The 20,168-nt window shown below is 37.2% G+C and overlaps 1 protein-coding gene and 1 long non-coding RNA gene across 10 annotated transcripts in view; one reads left to right on the top strand and one right to left on the bottom strand.

Annotated features, from left to right (window-relative positions):
• The window catches only part of UNC13C (unc-13 homolog C), a 174,421-nt gene that overhangs the window by 131,823 nt on the left and 22,430 nt on the right, over window positions 1-20,168 (top strand). For all 6 annotated transcript variants that reach the window (XM_015638962.3, XM_015638961.3, XM_033516898.1 and 3 more), the window contains 6 exons: window positions 9,038-9,164; window positions 10,077-10,173; window positions 10,601-10,744; window positions 11,716-11,793; window positions 13,080-13,157; window positions 19,884-19,972. In XM_015638962.3, the coding sequence (XP_015494448.1) occupies window positions 9,038-9,164; window positions 10,077-10,173; window positions 10,601-10,744; window positions 11,716-11,793; window positions 13,080-13,157; window positions 19,884-19,972 (613 nt within the window). The remainder of the gene's footprint in view (window positions 1-9,037; window positions 9,165-10,076; window positions 10,174-10,600; window positions 10,745-11,715; window positions 11,794-13,079; window positions 13,158-19,883; window positions 19,973-20,168) is intronic.
• Window positions 3,984-20,168, bottom strand: part of LOC107209361 — a 54,818-nt gene continuing 38,633 nt past the window's right edge. For 2 of the 4 annotated variants that reach the window (XR_004498858.1, XR_001523564.1), the window contains exons 4-5: window positions 16,519-16,581; window positions 9,175-10,149 (exon numbers count right to left, since the gene is read on the bottom strand). This is a non-coding gene — a long non-coding RNA (uncharacterized LOC107209361). Of the gene's footprint in view, window positions 5,923-9,174; window positions 10,150-15,928; window positions 16,227-16,518; window positions 16,582-20,168 lie in introns of those variants that run through there. The other 2 variants (XR_004498859.1, XR_004498860.1) reach the window with 2 other exon arrangements.

The following is a 20,168-nucleotide window of genomic DNA, read 5'->3' as shown; positions in this document are numbered from 1 at the left end:
ATAGAAAAAAGCCAAAAAGGCTAATGCTGCCCAGGGAAAGGTCACGCCATTTGGTGGCAGATTTCAAGTCTATTTTCACTCCAAATTTACAATTTACAAAGTTCCCATTAAGTTGGAATGTTGTCTTGGTCTAGGGAAGGCTACAGAGGTGAAGGAAGGTAAGACTGAGGTTTTGTAAAGGACAAGAAGGCAGCATCTACAAGAATGCAGGATGTCATCACTATCAAAATATAAAACCTTTTTATTTTAGTCAGTCTCATTTCTGCATTGGCACTTTTCAACAAATGTATTCTATGCTTCTTTTCAGACACCTGAGGAATTAAGAGTCCTCTATGGCAACTCAGAGAGTCTGTAAAGGCAAATGAAAGGAGATTACAGTTGGAGTTAAACCTTCCTTTGGAAGATAAGATAGAATGTTGTTGTGATCAGAGGAAAAGGGGAGTTAGAAACGTTCTTTATTCACCTTGACAGACAAGGACGGTAGTAACAGCAGGTACATTCTGTATGTCCTGAGGGGCTGAGCTTTGTGAATATGAGAATCCACCTGTTGAGGGCAAAGCAGAGCTCTCCAGGCTTGCCTAAAAATCACCATAGCCATACCAAATGGCACTATTTTGTTGGAGTTAATTAGACCCAGTAGTTAAGACAGATGAAGTGGACAAAACTGCTCCCATGGGGCTGAGTTAATACTTCTTCATGGATTCATATTGAGCTGTAGCACTGTGTAATCTGACTTGGAACGACCTCGGAGTTCTCTGGTATGGCACAACCTTGAGGTTGGGACTATTATATCTAGAATTTCCTTGTTCTCTAACCCATTTTCTTGGATTTTACACATTGAACCACCATCAGAACACTGAGTAGTACCAAAGTACAAATCTACAGTAATATTAGTAAGCTCAAGCTTCTCTGACTGTAGGTGTGTTCATGGTGCCAGATTTCCTAGAAAAAATGTAGTGCATCAGTGAATGTCTGACTTCATCTTAAGTTGTCACACAATACTAGCAGTGTATATTGTCCTATATATTTAATAATGATAGCTCTGTCCTGATTTATTCTTCTTCTAACCAATTACTATTGCTCTTGTTCTTAAACATTATTATTAACTCTTACTCAGGGAATCACTTATTGTAAAAAAATTGTGTATAAACTTTTCCTGATCATTGCCTAATTGTGACAAAGGCAATTTTTTGTTAGTCCACTTATACTGGCATCGTCATGCAGGGTAGGTTATGAGTGTAAATGGTGCTTTAAATGAACCGTACACTGATTAATAATTACAGGTTATTTCTATATCACATGGCCCTGCCCTTTCCACAAATGAGTGAGTTGAAGGGAGAAGTTCAGCTGGATGGGCTGTATATCACCTGTAGCAGCAGGGGCAGGCAAGACCTCCTCAAGAGTTTGTAGGTATCTTAATCCAAAAGAATATTTTGCTGCTTCTTTCTTCTTGCCCTTGATTACAGTTCTTTACCACTATGATGATGCCCCTTTATTCCATCTCACGTTTTTACAGGAGCAAGATTTAAATCTTTTATCTGAACTAATTTTATGTATGGGGAAGCAAAACAAGAACCCCAAACAAAAAAATACTCTAAGCAAAAATGTGGCTTTGTCTCTTAAAGGACCTGAATTGTTTAGTGCAGCTCTGCATCTGCTGGATGGGGAAAACTTTCATCCTTTTTTTTTCTCAAGGGGTTTGTTAATCTTATCTCTGTCAGAGTGGAGCTGCATAATTCTCACACAGCTGCAGTGGAACATATGTGTTGCACCTCTTCCTGCGTTCTGTAAGCTAATCACAAAATTAATCCCCTTATATTTTGGACTTCATTGAGAAACAGTAACTAATAACAACTTTCTGGAAAAGAAATACCTTTCTTTATCAACTATAATACAATATTTGAGTTAAAGAAAATTAAAAATAACAAGAAACCTCTGCTATTTTTAATCTTGCCCATTTTTACTAAGACACCGCTTTAAAGCTTTCCTCACATAGCAGCTGTTCTTCTCCTAGTCTCTCTTTTCTTAGGTCAAAGACTCAGTGTTTTACTCTCAGGCATATTCCACTTGTGGAGATTCACTTGTGCCTTTCTCCTATAGAATCTGAGGTCAATTTCCTCTTATGGGCAAGTGTATTAGTTCTAAACTAAACATTTGATACTGATTCACCCCCAGGAAAATGGAATAAATCTGTTAAAACTGTTTGTTTCCACATTATCTTTTAATAAGCCTTAAGTGCAATTTGCTGGGTAAGAATTAGAGAACACCTCTCTGGTTTTGCATTTGCAGGCAGAACCAAATAGAACACAGGTAATTATTTAAGTGCTGCCTCACATATATCTTCCTGCTGGATTCTTCCTGGCTTGCACTTCATTTTACTAATTGCTTCTAAAATGCAAGTATGCCTATTTGATAAGGTTTCATGCTCACTTTGCATATTAGTGATGAGGCAAAGAGCAGAGAATCAGGTGAAGACAGACACATTTTTTAAAAAAATTAAGAAATAAGTAAATGGAAGAAGCCTATCACAAAAATTACATTTAAGATGCACAGCTGAGTATTTAGTAGTTCCAATGCTACTGAAATGCTCTTTGTTACCTTTATGGTTTTCCATCTCAGATTCAAGCAATATGCTGTCAAATCATAAAAACATGGAATGGTTCAATGGTTATGATTAATGTTAATAAGATATCATAGTTAATTTGCCTAAGTAATTTGAAACATTTAGGCAATGTAACACAGTTGGTAAAAAATGGCAAATGCAATGTTTAGAGTAGAAGATAGGGTAGTTTGCAGCAGGTTCATACATCCCTCGTGACTCTACATATTGCATCTCTTAAGTAGTTTATGACATTGGTATTTGATGGCCTTGAAGTTCCCATGAGACATTTACCTCTCCCAGGGAGCCATGTACAGCTCTTCCTTTTCTGACACCAGGCAGGTGACCCTGAGCTGTCCTGCACCTGCAGGGAAATGTCAGGCAAAGCAGAGCACTGAGCAAATGGCCTCTTGGTTTGAGAGCTTCTCACGGAATGTAAGGGGCAATGTCACATCAGCTTTTACAGCGCACTGCAGTAAGTCAGGGATTGATTAGCCGCCTCCACTGCAGGCAAGGAGACAAAAAAGAACAGCAAATCCATTTTTCCTCACCATTCAGAATAAGAGAGTCTGTCTTCCTTCCCTGATGTCTGTCACAGAATCACAGAATGTTAGGGTTGGCAAGCACCAGTGGAGATCATCCAGTCTAACCCCCCTGTTAGTCAAGGCAAAGTCACCTGGAGCAGGTGACAACAGGAATGTGTCCAGGCAGGTTTGGAATGTCTCCAGAAGAGGAAGACTCCATGACCTGCCTAGACAGCTGTTCCATGCTCTGCTGCCCTCAATGGAAAGTTCTTCCTCACGCTGAGATAAAACTTCTTGTGTTTTAGGTTATGGCCATTGCTCCTTTTCTTTTTGCTGGGCACCACCACAAAGAGTCTGGCACCATCCTCTTGGCATCCTCCTTGGAGATGTTTATATGCATTAATGAGCTCTCCCCTGAGAGAGGGAGACTTTTCTTCTCCAGACTAAACAGGCCCAGCTCCCTTCCTTAGTCTCCCCTCATAAGAGAGATGCTCCAGACCACTCATAATCTTTGTGGCATCCACTGGACCCTCTCTAGCAGCTCCTCTGCCCAGGGAGGAAATAGGACTCCATAATAAGGAAATCTTTGAAGACCTACACTGCCTTTCTTAATTTATGCATGGTGCCTTAATAAGTGTACTTGGTCTCTTTTTTCTTCAGTTTCCCATCTGGACAGCTTCATCACCCCATGGAGATATTCCAGATGCAGTCCATTACGTTTTGTGAACTGTCCAAAGATATTTTGGTGAAAATTTCCAAGTAAATGCAGAGAAAAGATTGACTGTGTAGGAGTGTTTTGTGAAAGATACAATATATTTTTTAAAGGAAAATTAGAGGGGACTTTAGAGAGATATATAATCCAAAAAGGAGGTAATGACAGAAGTTTTTCAGGTTTTTGTTTATAATATTCATCTTGACACAAAAAGCCCTTTCAGAAAGGTCAGTAGTATTTCAGATTATAAAAATCAATATAAATTATACATAATTATCAATTGGTTATGTTCTACTGTCTATTTCAGTTAATACCCAGTGACTTCTATTGCCTTTAGCAAAGTACAAGAATCTTGGGATGAGATTCTAGTAGAATGTAATGTTCCCTTCTAAATCAGTGATGAACCTTGAGTTATTTTTTTTCTTAATTTGTGGCTTGTTTGCTATTCTGTTCATACAATTAGAGGCTCCAGGTTTCTTTCAGCAGTGTAGGGATTAAATCTAGAACACTATAGGCATAATACCCACATTAAAAGAGGCTGTGGCATAGCAACCACTCCTGTATTGTGGGAAAATTGCACTGGGATCAGGTGCACTGAGCATTAACTTCTACTTTTATCCAAAACATAGGTGCATCATTCAGCGTAACATTCCCACAGTGATTCAGAGGGAGGAATACCAATTCCTACCCAGTCCATATCATTCCTTGCCAGAGCTTCCTCTAGCTATACTCAGTTTTGTGTTCCCAATTACCCTTCCCAATTATATGACTGCAAGTTTGGAAATAGCAGGTTTTCTGAAACAGCAGCTCTGGAAGAAATAGATAGCAGCTGGTAGTCTCTGGAAAGATTGGTAGGTAATTATTGCAAATAATATGGAATTATGTCACAATGGTTGAAAATAGCAGCTGAGTTTTGATGAGAAAATTTGCAGCTAATCCAAACACAAATCCCATATGCTTAGTTGCAACCATTTGTGTTTAATAAACTGTAGAGCAGTAGACTGTATGTCAGTCAAACCAGCTGGTTGTGATGTAATTAATTTGCTACACATAAATATTCTTTATAGTAGTTATTAATCCCTGAAACATTATCTATAAAGCCTGAAAACTGGACAAGTTCAGGTTTTTTAGAAAGATATTTTTATGTTTATGAAGTCTATTTGTTCATTTTTTACAGACTAATTTCCTTGAAGTTCTTGTTCATAAAGATTTGAAATATACTTTAAACCATCTTATTAGAATCCTTCAAGCAGCTTAACTACATGTTTTTATAAAAAATACTGGCTTGGGAACTTCTGTAGAAAAAAAAATTGCTCTGAGTTTTTGTAGCCAAATAAGAAAAATCGGAGTTGAACAAAATATCAGTTTGATTATCTGAATATTTAACATGTTCATCTTTTGTGAAGGTTGTTAGATTACCCTTTTTTCCTTTTATAACAACTAATACATATCAAAAATAATATGGAAACTTGGAGTAATGTTATTACCTCAAGGTTAAAAAGAAAAAAAAGATTCTGTAGTGAGCAAGATTCTATTCCGGTTTGTTACATGACATTGTCTTTAGTGTATGTAGGTATTTCTGCTTAGTAAGTCATCGTTATGACTTTTATTTGTTGCTTTAAGAAAATCTTCTCAACTTTCTTCAGCAATTGCTGGAAAAATCAGCAAAAAATCAAACATAATTCCAAAGTACTGTTGTTTGGTCAAGGCCTTTGAGGAAAGTGCCTTGGATTATAGTCCTTCCTATTATGTTTCTTTACAAGTTTTTATGTAAAAGAACTGCTGCCTGCAATTGAATTATGTGCCAGATACAGCAAATATCACCAGGTCTCTGCTGATTTCATCACATACCAAGCTCTTTTGCATATATTAATGCATCCCTGTAATAGCTTTTAAAAATAATCTCTCTTCATTCTTGGTTAAACAAATAACATTTGAGAAGATTTTATTTTTTTCCTCAGTGCTGTTGCTCACTGGAGGCCTTCTTGAGGGGGTTCCCATCTCTGTGGTTTGTACCAGTGAGGAGGAACAATTCCACACACTTTTCATTGTGGTTGCAGTTGCTGTAAGTTTCTGTTGCTGCAAGCCTGTGGAAGCACATGTGCATTATAGCATCACCCCTAAGGAGATATTGCCCCCCACCCCAAGTGGCATCAACAATGTAAAAAAGTTACACTTAATGGAACTGCAATTCCTAAAAGCAGCTAAAGTGCCCCATACACACAACTAAAGTTTATAGATGGTGCAGTTTACAAGAATCTTATCAGTAGTTTTTCATTGATGCATGACACAGTGATATACAAAATGCCAGAATGGGAGCTGAACATGACCTCTTCACAAAACTTATTAGATGCTTATAGAAATATGCTGCACTACAAGGAATGTTTCAGAAAAGGAGCAGGACAAAATAAAAAATATTATCAGCATTAGGTTTGCTGTACTGGAGATTTCCTTACCTAGAATCAGTTAGATTCTGATAATGTTAAGGTATTTCTGTCATCGTCTCTCCAGAGAGCATTTGTACATTTGTACACAACTGGCAGGTTTAGTTCCAGACTGTCTCAGTAGTATAATAATTTTGGAAAGCAAGAGTGTAGTTTTTAAAAATGTTATATTATGCAGCTACTACAGCTGTCTTCCAGAAAGCCCAAAATGGGTGTCTGTATAGGGAAATATGGCACTAGCTTTCCCTCCAGGAAAATAGACACAGATCTCCAAAATGCATCCAGGTATCCTGTGCTGGCTCACATTTTCACATTTACATTAGCTTGTGCAAGTTTTTCAGAAATTAAGAAAGCAATCTATTGGTCCTAATCTAAATTCAGAACACCTACAGTGATGTTGCTGCACTTTGTAACCAAAATCCATGGTTACCATGGATAAACCCATCTATCATCCAGTTAAAATTGTCACTGCTGACTCATAGGGGCACCTGTTTGCTCCCTTCTTTGGTTTAACTGAAGAGGTAAAATTCTTTGATACTGAATGACCTCATATGTCCTGTGAAGTGTTTGCTGATGTTCTCATACATTTATGTCAGGAATTCTGGGTGTTTTTTTTCACTTATATGTAACTAGAAATAATATCCTGGGAGACTCTTTAAATATTCTCTACAAGGCATAACAGCCTGCAGAAAAAAAGTTCAATTATTCATGAATTACTTCTGTGCTCATTTTTAATGTGTTATAAATTTTAACCTTAAAAAGAAAATATCTTTGAATGGTATGTATAAGTTGTACCCTCCTGGACAAGTTTGCCAATTAGTGGCAGTAGCTCATTTCTAAAATTGAAATAAGCATTTCCTTGGTTTGTGATACTATAGCAAACATTCTCAAGTTACATTGTATAATCTAGCAATCCATTTATGCAAAGCTTGAATGAAAAAAAGTGCTCTTCATTTCAGACATTCCACTCTTTTGGGATGCAATCTAGGACAGATTTTTAACAATGACTTCAGCAGGAGATGTGCAGTGAATTTCATAGCAGTAACATAATTGTACTCAGTGAAAGACTAGTCTACCTTGTAAGAATACCTTCTTTAGAGCAAATGTTTTATATAATAGTTTGTAAAAAACCTGCTGCCTATAAAAAAGGAAAGATTTCTCAGAGCCATGAGAGAAGGCAACATCTTTCTCTCTGTGGTCCTGTTTAATGCTTGGAACAATGATACTGAGCTGGGGAGAGTTTGTAGTAGCATGAAGATGAATAAATGCAATATTTAAACAGAAACTGATTTAGTGATTTTCCTTGAGTTTGGTGGAAAGGCAGTGAAGGTGAAAATGCTACTGCAATGCTAAAAAGGCAATAAAAGCCCACAAGGTCACTTCATAAGCTGATTTGCACAAAACTTAGTAACTCACTGCATAATAAAATGCATCTGAAACACTCACTTGTCAGATGGCATGGTGTACTACTGGAGTGCTGATTTGGCATAATAATAAAACTAAATATTTCCTTTTAATGTACCTGACTAGATCTGGAAACACAGAATGTGTCTTTCACAGTGCATTTTCACTGACAGAAGATCCAATGCTACTTTCAAGTGTATGACAGAGGCTGTGATGCTCCTGCTGTTACAGAAAATTAGGTTCCCATCCAAATACAGTAGATTTGTCTAAAGCTGTGTTGCAAAGCAAGCAGAAGTAAGGAGGTTTGGAACTGATAAGTTCTTAATACATAGTATTTACACAAAAACATTATTCCTGCTGAGCACCTGTATTAGGTCATTTTTTAAGGGAGCTGGGAAAAGAAATTACTCTTTTGCTTAGGAAAGAATGTGCAAGTGACATGACACCTCAAACAAATGAGACCTGTGGAGATTTTAGGAAGCTGCGAGCAGTAAATAAAGGTATGATTATTCTTTCCAAAACTTGTGGATCCCTGGTTTCATGCTGGGGGAGAAGGAAATGAAAGATTTGAGCAAGGATAAAGTGCCTGTTAGCTAAAGGATAGAAGGAATGGACCAGGTCTGCAGTGGCTGGGTGAGTAATGCAGAGCATAGTGCACAAGTTAAAACAAGGATCAAAATCCTGGAAGGAAGGTGGACATTTGTTCCAAACAAATTAAATCAGATTTCAGAAATGCAGAAAGTTATTACAGGTGGCTCCATGACTTCTGCCACCCACCTCCATCTGCAAATTCAGTATATGGAAAACAGGAGGACACTGAGAAGGTGAGGTCTGAAAAATTTCAAAACCTCTTCATCAAACCATCTTTTTTCACTTGTGCCATAAATCAGATGGCTGTAGAGCTGTGGAGTTTATCCCTCTTTCTTAGCTCTAATGAATGCAGGTTCCACACATTCACGTAGGCCTGGCATTTATAGCTGTTACTTCCTTTGGCTACTGCACAGCCATGGTTGTCTTTTCCAGCTTGACATTCAAAAGCTTCTTAACCATTTTGTAGCAGCCAAAGAAGGATATAAAGAATGGAAGTCAGCAAATTTGTGGTTTTTTCTCACTGCAGCGAAGAGAGGGGAGAAGTCTGATTTGTGGCTTGGACTTTGGTTTTTGTTTTTCCTAACAGTACTCCAATCCTGAAAATTGAAACTGTTGTGGTATTCCTACCTCTAGAAAAATCAAACCAATTATGCTTTAAAACACAAGTCCTGTATTGTTATGTCACTGGTGCACTGAGGCACAAGAATGTTATTTACTGTTAGAACATTATTAAGTGTTTTTATTTCCACTCCTTCTATTGCAGAACATGAAAAGCAGCGATTATGCAAAAGCACAGATTATATGAATTTGCACTTCAAAGTGAAATGGTTTTATAATGAATATGTGAGAGAACTCTCTGCTTTCAAGGATGCAGTGCCTGAATACTCTCTGTAAGTGATGTTTCGGGAAGGCTTCTGTGAATCTGGGCTTTGTGCAAGGCTTGTTTTGGTCAAATATTTATGCTCAGGTTTGTGTGAGATCTCGAGGTGTGTAGCACCAACAACTACATTTTGCACTTTCTTCTCTTTAATTCTTCATTCTGTTAAGTGGAATAGTCCAGGTGCTAAATGTGCAATTAGCTATTTCATAGGTTTCTACAGTTGTAACTCCAGGTTGTTAGAGATGATAAAATGCTTTGGTCAGAAAATGTCTGTGGAAAGTAGGAGATGTGGGAACAGCAGCATTATTAGTTGCAGGTCCCTGCATTTGTTTTATAACCAAATTTGGATAAAGCTGTAGTGCTAACGGGATATACTACTGGAATCATTCTTACTGGATTGGATTAATACTCAGCTGCTGGCTTTGTTTGCACCTGTCTTCCTGAAAGAAATATATTCAGTATATGAGCTACCCTTAATCTTCTGCAGTTCTGCTGGTTAGCTGAGATGGTTTGAGACCTGTTATTACTTTTTTTAATAAATGAAAGAAAAATAAAACACAGCTGATTTTTACTAAAACAAAGTTATGCAAAAATTACTTGAGATACAAATAAAAAATAAAAGTTACCAAAAAGCCATTATTGATAGAAGGTGCATTCCTGCTATGCTTCACTGGTAGAAAATTGGCTACTGCCTATTTTACATCACCAGAGTGAGAGCCTTGTGAAACTGAAGCCTGAAAAGCCTTTTGGTAGCTGCAGCATTTTGGTGACAAAAATTTTTCCAGGGTTGTTGGAATGTTTAGCAATTAGAACACATACAAAAACACGAGGTGCCAAACTGATGGGTAGTACAACATCTCTCCTCTTGCCATCTTCATGAAATATACCTACTTTACTTTACAAAATTGCTTTTAATTTTCAGGTGGTTTGAACCATTTGTCATTCAGTGGCTGGATGAAAATGAGGATGTCTCAATGGAATTTCTTCATGGAGCACTAGAAAGAGACAAAAAAGATGGGGTGAGCCTTTTTAAGGAAGAGAATAAATAAATTATTAAGACATATATTATTACAAAACCAGAAGTATATTTGGTCCTACAACATCCTTCTTAGACTTCAGGAGATAACAGCTTTTGGAAGATACCTTACAGAGAAATTCCTGTTCTAATTCCCTCTGATTCCTTCTGCCTAAATCCCCACAGAATTTATTCCATGGTATCATTTCATTAACCTATGATGTGATAATGATGTCATGAATGAAAATTCTGATTTATTTTTAAAAGGTTCAAAAGTATCAGAAAAGTGAAAAGCCACATTTCTTAGTATTACCAATGAGACTTTTCTTTTTATCACTTTTTTTGATTCTAGGAGGATTTTCAAGTATAAGAATCAATGAATACAGTTTTGATCTCTGAACAAATACTGACATTTGAATGTTTCTCTCTAGTTTCAGCAAACATCAGATCATGCCCTCTTCTCTTGTTCTGTGGTTGATGTCTTCACACAGCTCAATCAAAGCTTTGAGATTATTAGGAAATTGGAGTGTCCTAATCCAGAAGCACTATCTCATTTAATGAGAAGATTTGCAAAGGTAAATTAAAGCCAATGCATCTCAACCAAGCTTCAGAGAGAATGACACTGTTGCCGTGTACTTGAAAGCTAAGTGATCCCAGTGCTTTTAAGATTCAATGGTTTTTATCTACTTGGGATCCTCAGAAAGACATGATGTTTGTGGCTTAAGGCTGGGTTTTGTCTACCTTGTCAAAATGGTTTACCACCTTGAGAATCTCTGAGATTTCACATTTATGTATTTTATACATATATGTATGCATCAATTGTTATCTTGCTAAGAACTGATTGCAGTTCCATTAATGGAGCCATTCAATGAAATGCAATTAGCTAATTAGGCAGTGCAAGTGAAGGAAAAATTCAAGGTGTGGCAATAAAGAATTTTTGTTTGAAGTCCTGAGGTGCTAGTTATTCACCTGCTGCTCGATAAACTCAATTCTGCCTGCTTTCTATTTCAATAGTTACATTTCCTCACGAGCTCTGAATTTCTATTATAGTCCTGCTGGCTTTAGAAAAGTTCACATTTACATTTAATTCTGTTCTTTCATTGCAACTGTTCTCCATTTGCAGACTTCTTATTTACATGATTATTGTAAGGTAACTCACATTGCCAGGCTTTGAACAGTGCTCCTCTTGTCTTATATTTCCATTATATTTCTAGTCTACATATTGTCACCCTGGAGGATTTTTTGAGCTTGCTACTGTTCCATTAATTATGTAGTACATTGCAAGGAGTAGAGTTCTCAGTGCTTCTCAAAAGCAGTACTGCTAAAATTAAACTCTCTGCTATTGAAGATTGCTTTACATTAAGAACTACCCACCAGCTGCTGTGCAAGGATTTGAAAATGTGATCACGAGATTATTTTTATTATATCTAAAAAATATACTATGTGTGTGAGCACCTGTAAAGCCTATTGTTTATGCAAACCTCTTCTTTTAATAATTTTGGTTTACATTATGAAATTCACCATTTAAAAGAATCTTCTCTTCTAGACCATCAACAAAGTACTTGTTCAGTATGCTGCAATCATTTCAAGTTACTTCAGCTCCTATTGTGATAAAGAAAATGTGGTGAGTAAGAATCTGTGGCTTTTTTCTGCCTCAGAAATTGCCTTTAAATGACTTACTGTACTTTTTGAAAATGTAATCACTTCTATATATGAAAAAGTATGAATGGAGGGAGGTCAGCGTTTTCATAGCTGCTTACAGTCATGTGTAAAAGCTACAATAAGTGAAATTATTTAAAAATCCTAGCTAATAATTCCAGTATTAAAGCTATAAAGTAATTACAAGATGACTACAAACATGCCGTGGATAACAACCTAATACCATGGTGAACATGGTGAATGTATCATCTTATTTCTCAAAGAGAGGACAATACCTTTGTTTAGGGTTTTCCCTTTGCATTGCCTTGCCTCTCTGTATCAGTTTGTGCATCGGGGAGTTTTGAAGATCCCCGTGCAGGGAACGTGAGCAGAGGTTTCTGCTGCTGCCCCTCACTGGGCTTTGCTTTACCCCTGCAGAGGGGAGAAGAAAATTGTGCTGTTTTGTTGCCTCACTGCTTCACAAGGGAGTTCCTAATGAAGGACCAGATAGCCATGGGCTCAGAAATAAATGAGATATGGACACTAAAGATGTAATTGAGCAAATGGAAACATTTTCAATACTTTAACAAGACCAGGGAAAAGTATTCTTGGGAACTGGCTTTTCAATATCATTGATATTCAATCAAAGCCAGGTCTCCCTTGGCAGGCAGCTTTTAGCACAATGCCTGCTGTATTTAGTAGTGTTTTGTTCAGCTGTACCAATCTGCAGTGGATCAATGACAGCAGCCCCATCCTCAGACTGTTCACCTTTAATGGCAGAGCCCTTAGCCCATCACAGATCTCAGCAGTCCTTGTGCCACATCCCTGTGTGTGACATCTGCCAGTGCTCTGTACAGTTCAGGGCAGTGTGGTGGTCTAGAGGTCACCTACACACGATAATAGAATTTAAAAAGACATCTATTGCAGCTAAATATCAAATATTGGGAGTTCCTATGAATCTAATGTTTATATTAAACAAAGTTCACTGCTTTCTAAAAGAGAAAACCTGTCCAGCTGACTGGGAGATGGTTCCCTGGTTCCCTGTGGGGCAGCACTGCTCTTAGGGGGCAGTCATGGGCTGAGCAGGCAGAGAGAAGGGTCAGTTAAGGGGGAAGGAGAGGCAGCAGAGGACAGGAAGTTCCTCTAATGGAACTTGAGAATGTAGGAATGAAGATAGTCTGAGAAATCTTTTCCAACCGTAATGGTTCTCTGAATGTGGGGCTGCTGAAGAGTTGCTCATGCCCAATCTCACATTAGATGCTCTCTCTGTAGGCCTGTATCTTGATGAACAACATTCAGCAATTAAGAGTCCAGCTTGAGAAAATGTTTGAGTCCATGGGAGGGAAGGAGGTGAGTCATATCCGTGTCCTGGTTCATTTAAAGTTCCTTAGAGATCATTAGCACCATATCTGCAACCTACTCAAAGCTTTCACTTCTACTTGCAAAGAAAATCAAAATGTTAAAAAAGAAGTCTACAAGACCGATTTACCGTCCTGACAATACTGCAAAGATGTAACGCTAATTCACAGACACATGCTAATGATCTGTAATGTTCTATCAGCTCTGGGTGTTTTGTGTTGCAATCCATAGTGCCAGCTTTATTTTAATGTTTGTATTGGACTATACTTTGCTTTTTATGTATTGGTACGTTTTGTCTGTAATGTGTCATTGTCTTTGTCCAATGCCTTTGACTTGCAATCCACTGAGCAGAAGAAAGAAGGAGAGAGATTCTCTTATGAGGTTTGTGATAGTAAGCATCTTTTATTATTCCTGACCATATTTTCTAAGGCTAAGAACAGTCATATTTACTACATATTTCCATTGATGCATTTGTGTAATTCCCTATGATCTAAAATCAAAAAGAGCTATGCTTGGGCATTCAGTTGACACTAAACTGGAAAGTTTTACTAGGCAGATAGTGTAAAGCCTTTCAGAGTTCTAAAAATATAAAACATTTTAAGTGCACTTTTCAATATCTGAAGGCCTGCTTGTATTCAAGATACCATTTCACCAAGAGCTTTTACTCAACTGTTCAAAATACCCTCAGCTTTACCCCGTTTTTCATTTCAGAAGATTTAAAAATGCCTGGAGTCCTGTCCAACAGTAAAAGGACATAAACAGTGCTTCAATACCTTCCTGACTATAGTCTTTTACTGTTCTGAAATGTGATGAAGAAATTAACATATCTTCAAGCCATAGAAAAAATCCTGTCTACTTGTTGAGAAACAATGTTTAGAGCATGAATATCCTACCCATATTATCAGTAGCTGGCTTTAAAAATTAAGTTCTGCATGCATCATCATTTTTCTTCTTGAGGCTGTAGCTTGATAGATTCACAGAACTTTGATCTAATGTGGCCACATTACATAGAGAGAACTGGAAAACACAGCATTTCATATTTCCACATCCACAGTGGTGCCCTGCAGAGGTGAGATTGGTCCCCTTTGCCATGCAAGGAGCTGCAGCCTCCAGATGCACCGACAGAGTCACTCCAGTCCCTCCTGCTGAGCCAGGAACAGCTCCTTGAAGCTGCCACTGCAAAAATAACTCCTGCTCCAGATAACAGGAAATAAACTTCTGCAGCCTTGTCACTGCAAATTTCTTACCAAACTTTGAAAATAGACATTCATCATCCAGAAGTGGCTGTTTTTGTGGTTCCTATTATATCTTTTCCCTCTCTGAATATTACAAGTAATCTCGTCCTCCGTGCTTTTATGTTCTGTGCAAAGTACTTTTGTATTAAGTCTTGGATCCAATCTTAATTTTGAATGTCATGATTCATGAAAACAGGTAAATGTCCATAAATCAGGATAATGACAAGAGCAGAAAAAAGCTGAGTCACATTTTATGTCTATTTCTATCAAATTATTTTCAACCAGAATATTTGCTTGAACCTCTAAAATGTCACTTTTCCACAAGAAAATATTAGTTTTTCATTTGCTCCTAATGCCTTATAAATTTTTTTTTAAGTTAGGCATTTTTCATAGCAATTTTCTTTCAAAAGTTCTTATAACTTCTCATCCTTTTTGGTTTTCTTTTGATGTTAATGAAGATTAATTATTAAGGTTGTTACAGTAGCAAAGCAGAATTTCCTACAAATATGGTGCAACACACAACCCACAGAGACAATTTGGATATATTTTCCTATAATCCCTTCATTAGGTGCCTTAAGTGCATCTCTCATTCATGGTCTAAGACAAAAGGCCTTAGAAATACATTCAGACTTTTAGGGCTACTTCTTGAAGAAAACCACATTCATGTTCAATTTTTTTTTCACCCATATCAAAATGCCACTGAAATGTTTGTCTTCCAATTGGAATATTTACTCCCCTCACTATTCCAAAGGCCCAACTGCTAATGGCCAATTTGGCTTATTGAACTGGTATTCATAAGAAACAAAGCCAGCAATAAAATTTCTAAGCAGTTTCCTTGAAGGGAAAAAACAGTTTAATATTTCACTTGTGGAAGGCATAAAAGTCAGATGATTTTCAGCAAAATAATGAGACCTATTTCAGTTGAAGCAAAACTAATTCTAAGAAAAATTAAATGCTGTTAATCTCCTCAGTGTCACACTGTGAGCAGTATGTCTTTCAAACTGTGCAGTCAAAATAACCACAATCAAGCAGCTATCCCTCTGTTCAGAGTAGGCTTATTGCACATTGCAGGCAGGGAGCTCTATAAATAGAGAAAAAACTGGTTTCTCAGATCCCCCACCATTAAAATAAAATAGTCTGAACAAGATGAGCTTCTTTATTAGCTGTCCTCCTCTGCTGCAGCAAAGCAGGGAGAGTACTTACAAATCATATCAATGAGAACAGTCTGCCATAAGAAAGAGTAGTAAAGTACATCCAAACCACTGTTTGTTTGGGGTTTTTTTAATCAAGTCCAAAAACACAGGAACAGATCATCATCATAGAATTTTGGTTTAGCTCCTGTATGTTTCATCCAAAAGGAATGCATACATTTACACTAAATATTTTTTTTCATGTCTGACAAGCTGGAAGCTGATAAAAGAGAAAGAAGGGAAGGCAGTGATTATGTTGTTTTACACCAGATGACAGAACATGGCAGAAATGAGTTACAGTAATTAGGATCATAAAAAAAGAAGTGTAAAGCAAAAGGAGGTTATGTATGACAACCTTTATTATATAACCTATTACTGTAGATAAATCATATTCCCACTTTGGTAAATTCAGTTCCAATTTTACACATAAAGCTTAGGAATTCCTATAGCAATCTATACGTGGCCTTAAAGACTTTGATGGGGTGACAGGACCAGACTTCAGCAGAATAGTTCAGCAGTGTCCATCTTTACATCTTGGCCAGAGGCCCAAGTGCTTTTCAGTGTGCTTGGAGCAGTGGCAGCCAAACATCTCCCATCTCACTGTCCTAAGGGTGTGGGTGGAGGAGGGGTGGTGTCTATCAGAGACAGAAAGAACCACTAAAGTTATGGACCTGATAAATACCTGTACCTGCAAGATACACAGAAAATATGTAAAACTATTTTTTGAACAGAATTAACCAGGAAATTCCATTAGAAAAATGATAAGTAATTAGACTTGTGAAATTGTAAATGGAATTCAGATTAGAGGTTCCATTTAACTCATGCAAAAGTAATTTGCATCTCTCTAGTTTCCTGCAGAAAACACCAAATTTGCAGTTAACAAGATTATGTCCATACTAGCACACATTAAGTTACAGCAGGGAATACCTCAATCCGAGCCATTGAAAGCAGCCAAATTCATCAGATTTTTAACTGTTTTCCAAGTCTTGTCTGAAAAAAAAAAAAATTTACAGTTTTAAGACACGCAGAATTTGGAAACAATGATGTTCAAATATTTATTATTTTTTCAGCTGTTCAGCAAATGTGTTCTCAGTTTTTGTGTAGCATTCAGAAAAAGTCAAACTTCTAATTATGTCTTTGATGATGCATAATCAACAGATCTTACGTAGTGTGCCAACAGATTTATGAGTACATTCCCTTGTGGGTAAAAATTAATTCTGCTATTTAAGAACATAGTAAAATAACAGAAATATGAGCTTAGAAAAGGCAAGAATATTAAGAATTTATATAAAAGTATGATTTATACATTATTAATGAAATAAACTTGATCCTTTAAAAAATCCAATTTTGAAACCTTAGCAACCTACCCCTATGTATTTTAAGGCTAGTCCACACATGCTGGGAACAGTAAATGGAACCCAGAATACATTGTCCAAGGTATAAATGCATTTTTTCTCTTTTGCTGCTTAAATTAGATATAATACACTAATGACACTCATAGCTGTGTTTTATTTTTGGTTTGTTGTTTTGATTTGTTTTTTCACAAAATAATCTGCTCAAGTAGAGCCTTTTATTTTCCTTGTATATGTTCAGGAAAGTTTGTTAGTTTTCATTCCTCCTTCATCAAAATCTATGAAGCAAATGAGACTTGAAGAGAAAAAGAGAAGTCCCCAATACCACAAATACTTTATTTTCATGTCTGTATATCCCTCTCTGCCATAGTCTCAGATGCTGGTCAGCATTGCCTTTGGTCTCACTTCCATGCTTCCCTCTTAGCTCTGCCATATCAGGAAAAAGAAGCAGGTCATGCTGTGGCATATTTGGGTGACACCTGAGGACAATCATTAGCACATAGAAGCCACGTGATAAAATAAATGAAAAGTGCACATTTTAGTTCTGGAGAGACACTTAAATCACCATTTTTTCCAGTACCTAAAGAGAAGTAGCATTTAAAAATCTTGCTGACATCTTCCTAGTGATGCCAGCATGGCCAGGTGTGAGCACCTGGCCGGGCAGCCCGCATACCTCTTTGTGTCACACGCCTCCCCGTGCCACCTCATCGATGAGCATGAGCATGTGTACACACAGGCCTGGGGGTCCTGCCAGATGCCTCCAGCTGTGCACACACAAACTTGTTCATGCAATTTGTGAGCACAAAGCCTCTAAAATGTTTAACAGTTGCATGCACCCTTCTATAATGTGTATAATGTCCACAATCTGGCATTAGCATTTGATCCAACTTTGGCCGGACTAAGTTCAATTCCAGGTGAATTTAGCAGATACATTGTGTTTTCTGGTTATCACAACTACCTCTGATAGAAAGTAACTACATTGACCTCTCTAGGCCCAGTAACAAGGTGATTCTTTAGTTTGTGCATGATCTGCTAAGAAATTTTGAGTCTTCTGTTTGCCTGGTATTTTGTGTTTTCCTTGACATGTACCGTGTTCAGTGTGAATGCCTGTGTGTTCTGTGTTTGTTAAATGTTTATATTCTAGTGGTCTTAAATTTGGGGTTTGTATGTATCCCTCCAAAGGAGATAGTATAATTCCCTAGGGCAATGCATTTCCTGGAAAAATCTTTGCCTTTGATAGATGCCTTAATTTGTTTACTAATATAGACATTGCAGTAAAATTAGCTTTTTAATTCCTGCTCTTCATATGAAGGAAAGCAATCACTTTAAGTGTATGAACTGTCAAAGTGTATCTGCCAGGGACACAACTAAGATATACAGAAGCAACAGAAGTTCTCTCAATGCAAAGTAATTCAAAACTTAATCAGTAAGTAGTCACAGTAAGTACTTACAGTAATAAGTAAAACATGAGCTTCTCAGATTAGAAGAGTTCTACACGACACTATCTTCTAAAGGATGTGTGGTAATTCCCCCCTGTCACCTGTATCAGGTTCTTGTCAAAACCTATAGTGAAAATGTTGAATTTTCTATGATTTTAACCCACACATAACCTCTAAGGAGATAAAGGATTGTCTAAGATTAAAACAAAGTAGATCATTGGATCTATTTCAGTTTGCTTTGCTGTAGAATTCCTGTGTAGTCTCATGTAAATTATCCAGCTTCCCCTTGTCTCTGAAGTGTGATTAAAAGAACTGACCTGCTGCACCACAGTGTTCTGAAGCACCAGAGGAAAAATAAGCACCATGCACTACTCATGCAGTTGAAAGATAGAAAAACACAAATAGAAACAGCCCTGATTATGTATTCTAAATGTGCAGTGTCCTTTGAAATTGTCAGAAGATCTGTACCTGACATTGCCGCAGAACAGAGTCCACAAATTAAGGTTTATCACTGAAAATCTTTCCTTAACACTGGGATGTAGACAGCTGAAAGACCTGGCACATCAGCTATTAATTAACATTCAGCTGTTGATCCCAATGATCATCTATCATATCCCACAACGGGCTGTAATTATTTTTCCTGAGTGCTAAAGATCAGGGAGATAAAAAAATTATTCTTTTTTATTTTAAAAAGAATCCATAGCAAATAAACAAGTTTGTTGACCATTATCAATAGGGTACCTTTTTGATTCAAAACCTATGCATGGATCCTCATCCCTGTAAATATAAACATATATTTCTCCCCTGCATTAACTTTCTTCCTATGTTTAGAAAACCCGTATCAAAGCATCAGAATGTGTTGCTCTGTGCTTGAATTTTGTTTGCCCTAATGGCTTTTAGAAACAGCAGTACTGAAATTTGGTAGAGTCCCTTCCCACATACTCTGTCAGTAGAATTGGCATGGATGGTCTTCAAGCCATCTTTTTCTGTGCTGGCTGTTCTAATTTTACACTGCATTATGGAAACATTTGAAATATGGAAACAACTTTAATGCAAATCACAAAAAAACAGTAGTGAAAGGTACAAAAATAATAAAAATATGAAGGCATCTGCACTTCTATTAACATGAGCACTGACTTTTCCTGCATCCTTCTCTTTGTGTGTCTTGTTGAATACCACTGGCCTGATAAAGGTAGTTCTCTCCTTGTGACTGCCAACAAGCTTTCCCAGTCCCACAGAAAGTCATTTTCCAATGGCACAGTTTTGATTTCTAATATAAACATTCCCTACTATAATCAAAGATGTTTCCATAATTTTTTTTAAATGGTAATTGTATTTTAAGGCCTGCTAAAGCAATTCTGTGTCTGTTCCAACAGGTGTTTCCACATTTGGTTCTCCATAGTGCAGTGCACCTTTGCATATAACTATTAATTCATTGATTGTAATGGAAACCCCAGAAACCTAGTGTATAAATAAAATGTAATCTTATTTATCTTTGCAGTTGGATGCTGAAGCTAGTGTTGTTCTAAAAGAACTTCAGGTGAAACTTAGCAATGTATTGGATGAACTCAGTGTAACATATGCTGCAAGGTAACAAACCCATTTTACTGCAAACCTTAGAGGAAGATTTCTGCTCAAAAAATCTCCCTCATTGATGAAGTCTGGGTGGTTATTTGGGTGTCCTGAGGCACAGCTTGCTTCTGCCCTGATGGAATAGTGTGCATTTGTGTGTGTGTGTGTGTTTAGACTCTGAAACAAATAACAGTAACCTCGCTGTAAAGACAAC

The sequence above is a fragment of the Parus major genome, chromosome 10, assembly GCF_001522545.3.
Source record: "Parus major isolate Abel chromosome 10, Parus_major1.1, whole genome shotgun sequence".
In the NCBI taxonomy this organism is placed as follows: Eukaryota; Metazoa; Chordata; class Aves; order Passeriformes; family Paridae; genus Parus; species Parus major.
The sequence above is the reverse complement of the archived record's forward strand: the minus strand, read 5'-3'. Positions and strand labels throughout refer to the sequence as shown.